The sequence below is a fragment of the Stigmatopora nigra genome, chromosome 7, assembly GCF_051989575.1.
Source record: "Stigmatopora nigra isolate UIUO_SnigA chromosome 7, RoL_Snig_1.1, whole genome shotgun sequence".
NCBI lineage: Eukaryota > Metazoa > Chordata > Actinopteri > Syngnathiformes > Syngnathidae > Stigmatopora > Stigmatopora nigra.
In genome coordinates, this window is record NC_135514.1 from 4,524,649 (window position 1) to 4,530,648 (window position 6,000).

The following is a 6,000-nucleotide window of genomic DNA, read 5'->3' on the forward strand; positions in this document are numbered from 1 at the left end:
CTCCCACATCCTAAAAACATGCAGATTAGGCTGGTTGAACACTCCAAATTGCCCCTAAGTATGAGTGTGAGCATAAATGGTTGTCCGTCTCCTCGTGTCCTTTGATTGGTTTGCCCCAATTCAGCTGGGATAGGCTATAGCACCCTCTGCAAGTCTTGTGGGGATAACCAGTTCAGAAAATGAATGAATATTAATTCAATCAGTAGAGTAGAACATGTCCACACGCATCACGTGCAATTACTGAAATTTGCAGCAGGCCTGTGCTCAAGGGTCCCAAAAGTCACTGTGCATTACTCAACTCCACACTCATTACGCTACTCAAGATTATTTGAATTCGCAACCAAATGATAAACACGCAATGCTGGTTGACTTCCCTCAGCGACCCCTCGCAGGGACGTACAATGGTTTAGTCCACCCTGTCACGGCTCAGAGTGGTTGCGCTTTGTTTGGATTCTCTCTCCCCGGTTTCACGACCAGGTTGCTGAGTGGCAATCTCTTGGTTTGGAGTATCGGCGTACGCATCTGATCATCAGCACATTGCCTAGAGTCTACCAACGGCGTTGTCTTTTCCTGCACAGCGGAGATTATTTTCCTTAGAATTTGTCATTTGAATATTTTACCAATGCTTTTCTTTCAAGCTTTTTTTTTTTTAAATAGCCCTGTGCATTAAGATCGAGGCATTCTACCCAGCTAAGAAGTTTGTATACATCTCCAGTTTTCTCCCTCTCGAGGAAATGAAGACATCAGTGAAGATGGTTTGGGGGTAGATTCATGACATTGGACTTTGAATTGGAACGGATCGAGGTGGGGGGAAACTTCACTCAGAGCTGACTGTTCCAGACTGATATTGCGCACGTCGGCAAGCACAGACGGTAAAGGACAAGATGCGCCTGTTGAGCACATCTTGCTGGTGCCAAGGCGCACGAATGAAAGCATCACTGTCCAGTGTGATGCAATTAGTTTTCCTCCTTGCTCTCATGCTGTCCTGTCAAGGCTGTCCGGACAAATGTGAATGTTCTTTACAAACTGTAAAATGCCAAAATAAGGACTTGGATGCAATTCCACCTTTCATACCTGCCCATTGTGGGGTACTTTTGATCACGGGAAACAATATTTCAAGCGTCAATGAGGAGTCTTTTCCTAGTCAACTGGAATTCTTAACACATCTTGATCTCAGTGACAATGAGATAGAGGCTGTGGAGGGAATGGTGTTTCATAGTTTGCCAAATTTAGTGCAGCTGGATCTTAGTAATAATAAAATCCAAACTTTCAGCAAGGAGGCTTTTCCAGATGAGAACAAACTGCAGGTGTTGAACCTCAGTCATTCTTTTCACAATTATTCCTCTATGAGTGGGCTCCAGGAGGTCATAGAGAATGGAAAGCTCCGCCAGCTGACAGTTTTGGACCTATCGGACAATGATTTTGTGCTTTTGACAGATGATTTATTCGCAAATGTAACTAATCTGGTCAGCCTCAGCCTACAAAACAGTTCCATTATCTCTATCCCCAATGGTTTAACGAAGTTGCAACAACTACAAGACCTTGACCTGAGGCACAACAGTCTCACCACTCTCGCTTACACCATTATGACTGAGTTCAGCCTGAAGTCAGACTTCCATATTCATTTGGAAGGAAACCCCTGGCGTTGTGACTGTTCTATTGAGGCCATGTTGGTCTGGCTCAATAACTCCACTCTGGTCACAGATGTGAAGAACCTGACCTGCGCAGAACCTGAGCATCTTAGGCAACGGCCATTGCTGCAGCTGGAGCCGACTCGGCTGAAGTGTTCGGGCAACATGGAAGGCGTGCTAGAGACTTCGTATGTTTTTCTGGGTTTGGTTCTGGCACTGATTGGCGTGATATTTTTGTTGGTGCTCTACCTGAATCGCAAAGGTATCAAGCGCTGGATGTACAACATCCGGGATGCTTGTAGGGACCACATGGAAGGATATCATTACAGGTATGAAATAAACTCTGACCCACGTTTGGCCAATCTGAGCATCAATTCAGATGTCTGAATAAGGAATGAGAGTTTGTCCGGGAACACCGAGTATATGCTAATATGACTTTACCCCACTTAAAGTCGCATGAGTCTTCTTCCCCCTTTGTCATGGCTGCTTATGAACCTTGTTACCACCTCACTTGTTCATCTACTGCTGCATGTGCTGTACCTGGCAGCTCTGATATAACCCAATGTTCTTTTTCTGGACTTGTATGATCATTGCATGGACAATCAATCATGAAGACAGACTGAAATGAATCCATGTTCGCTTTACCTGAGAATAAATGAATTCACTGGCTTTTATGAACAATACAATAGTGAAATCCATACAGTCAATACTATTAGAATGAACTCAGATTCTGCTTATGTTTTTGCTGATGAGAAAGTATACAATTCCTCTGTGTTTGTTTTTTTAATATGTGAACTTGTGATAATTAGACTTCTATGTATTAATATAGTGCAGACTGCATCCTTTTGGAGGGGGGTATATAGCTATAACTTTTTTTCATGTGGAGATGTTCAGGTAAATAAAATGCTTCTAAATACACATGGCAGAGTTTGTGGTGAAAGACACTCTCCAGATGTTCATTCGGAAACCTTAAAAGCCACCCATCATGACTAAAAATACAAAATGTAGTTATTATTATGCATTGTTAAGCATCCAACAAATGACCATGTATAATTTATTATCTATTTAAATTAGCCCCTGGCAAAAAACTAGTAGTTTTATGACAATTGTGTGTTGAGTGGAATTAAGTTTTGAAATGAAAATACCACTATATTTTGTTCATCTATCGGGGAGGGTCCTGCAAAATGTTTTCCCGTCCACTATTTTTCTTGTTTAAGTATACTCCAGTAACTTAATGATATAAAAGCTTTTTTGAACTCCAGACTCCCGAAGAGTTAACAAACTTTCATTAATAGGATTTGGATTTCTACTGTCAAACCGGACAGGTCATGTCTGTGATGGATAATCAGCCAAAAGTGTACCAAAAGTGTAGTAGTAAGTCTGACTGAATTCTATTTTTGAATGACTTGTTTTGTAATATACTGAAAAGACTTAAAGTTAAAGCCGTTTTCTTTTCAAATGTTGACCATTCACACAATTTTGGTCTACTATACTGAAATATTTTACTCATTGGCTCCATTTGACAGTTCAAGATGTCCAAGACATTTGGATCCGCATCGGACCTCTATGTCCAATTGGATTGGATGTCTAGCACAGTCATTAGTATACTGAAAATGAACATTCACTGTCAGTCTTCCTAGAAAGAACGACAGTGTGGAGTATGCCATAGAGCGTATTAGCCGTCATATGCATTCTTTCTAGGAAGACTGACAGTGAATGCTCGTTTTCAGTATACTAATGACTGTGCTAGACATCCAATCCAATTGGACGTAGAGGTCCCCTGCCGATCCAAATGTCTTGGGCATCTTGAACTGTCAAATGGAGCCAATGAGTTAATGTTGGCCCTGGGGGTGATATGGGGAGAGTCAAGTATTCTTTTGAAATGGTACTTGCTGTAAAGTGGTGGGGAACCGCCGAACTAGCATGTCTGTAATGTTGGTATCCTAAGAGTATAGATACACATAACTAAAATGTAATTGGGCGCCCTATCACCAACTGGTTAACTCCACTGTGTGGAGTTTGTATCTTCTCCCCAGGCTTGCATGGGTTTTCTCTCGGTACGGTTTCCTCCCACTTCACAAAAACATGCAGATTAGGCAGGTCGAACACTGTAAATTGCACTAAGGTATAAGTGTGAACGTGAATGATTGGACTCCTTTTGCCCTGCGATTGGCTGGCCACCAAATCAGAGGGATCCTGGTGCCTACAGTTAGCTAGGATAGGCTCCAGCACCCCCAGGACCCTTGTGTGGATAAGCGGTTCAGAAAACTAATTAATGGATAAAATGTAATTGATTACAGGATGGAGGCCGAAACAGCTGTATTAGACTCAAGAGTAATGTAAATATTGAATAGAATAGAATATTAATCTAATTTTAGTAGAATAGTCCAGATTAATGAATAATGGCTTACTATATCAATGATAGATTTCACAATTTATTTCATTTGAAAAGAAATATATTTTAAAATTCATATCCCATTGTTGTCCATGAAATCTCTGTTAACATTTGGATTTGCTACTTTGTGATTTAGTTCACATACAGCATGTCCAGGAAAGTCTTAAGTTTAGACAAATGCAAACAGAGGACAGTGTGGCCAAAGTGAGCTAGTATTTGTGGGTCTACATAAGACTAGTATGGCCACCATTTTTATCCAGCCCAATTTGCATCCTGTTGTGTATCTGATATAAATCCAATGCTCGGCTGAATGCCCCACGAAATATCTTTAAGCTGCTGCCAATAGACAGGTTTGAAATTCAAAGGCTTTTACCAACAAAGTCTCACATTCAGTTGCATGAATTTAATTATAATCCAGTGGTCCCCTAATTCTCAAAATATCAGCAAAGATCTAAATAGTTTCTTGGCACATGCAAATGAAGACAAACTGCTCCCAAGATTCTAATGGGGCACAGTACGGTATTATGGAAATTAGCTTAAAGAGATTTGTACAAATTTAAAGGAACTATTACTAACAAAATATGTATTCTATCACTGTTCATTACACCACACAAAGTCTGTACTATTGCCGTGTAGGATTTGAAATCATAATCCTAATGAGGTACTCATTTGGAAGCTTCATTCTCATTTCAAATAGCAGTCGAAACAAATGGAAAAAAACAACCAAATATTTGCCTCTTGAAGAGTACTTCAAATACATTTATTTATTCACACACTATTCAACATTTGTTAATTTTACTTCCTATATTCATTTCCATATTGTTTGCCTCTTTCACCAAATAAAATGTGACTATTTGAATAAGATATGTATAGGAGCTCCCCACTTCTTTTCTGTAGCAAGGCAATCGTTGCGTTTAAGTTATTGTGCTCATAGTACAGCTGCATCGTGAAATTCAATTTTTGTGTGAGCCATGTGTGTCCTTACAGGGTTAACTGGTGGGCAGGCATCAGATTGCCTATTAGCATATTGAAGAATAAAAAAAAGCATATAATTGAGGAAGGTCTGGATCAAACCTTCTCGAAGGCATCATAGAGTTCTCAAGGACAGAAATCTGCTTTAATTGTTCTGAATTAATTGACTAAATATAAATACTTTAGTTGTTTATTGCTTTCTTTCATGCAGACTTTCAAACAAGGGAATTAAAAAATCTGTAAAAGAGAAAGCCAAGTGGGACTATCTTCACCTCAAACATTTTTTTCTTCACTACCGACAGATAATTATTTTCTGAGCAACCATTGATATCCCCCACGATTTTTATCTATCATAGCTATGTAGTTTATATATCATTGTTGCAGCTCACCACACTGTAAATTTGTTATTGCAGTTTAGGTCTAACACTTGCCATCTCGTAAACTCTTAGGGAGCATTTCAACAAAAAACAGCAGCGGGACTTCATTTGTGAGCGGATTTGCAACTGGCGTGAAAGTGCTTTGCTCAATTGCCTTTGACAGTTGGATTTGCTTTCCAGCTGTATCTTGAAATGGTTAATTTTGTCTCTCCCTACGTTTAAGACTGGTATTCACAAGCATTTATTGTAGCAATCTGCTGGTTCATTCCGAAAATGGATGACCTCCCTTTACACTTTATTCTCCAGAGAGAGACATCCCTAGTACTCTGTCCCAAGGGGTACACATACAGTCGATTACAATGTTTCCACAGAGACCAACAGTGTAAAGTCTTCAACACACACATCCATGTTAACGAGATTTTTGCTCAGCCACACCTCAAAGCAATGCTCGGCAGCGCTATTTAATCACAATAGAAACAAAGATTGAACGTTTTCGAGTGATGAAAAATAAAACAAATGAGCACTTTCTGTTCTGTAATCCCCGATGCCACCTCCGCCGGTCTACTCCGTGGCCCTTTTGTGCTTGTTAGCAAAAGTCTCCAAACACTGGCAACATCTAAATAGC

The 6,000-nt window shown here is 40.0% G+C and overlaps 1 protein-coding gene across 1 annotated transcript; it reads left to right on the top strand.

Moving 5' to 3' along the window:
* Nucleotides 1–463: 463 nt before the first annotated feature.
* tpbg (trophoblast glycoprotein) lies at nt 464–3,137 on the top strand. The gene has a single exon (XM_077720822.1). It carries the CDS (start codon nt 885–887, stop codon nt 2,016–2,018), a length of 1,134 nt encoding a protein of 377 aa, XP_077576948.1. The 5' UTR covers nt 464–884; the 3' UTR covers nt 2,019–3,137.
* Nucleotides 3,138–6,000: the final 2,863 nt, after the last annotated feature.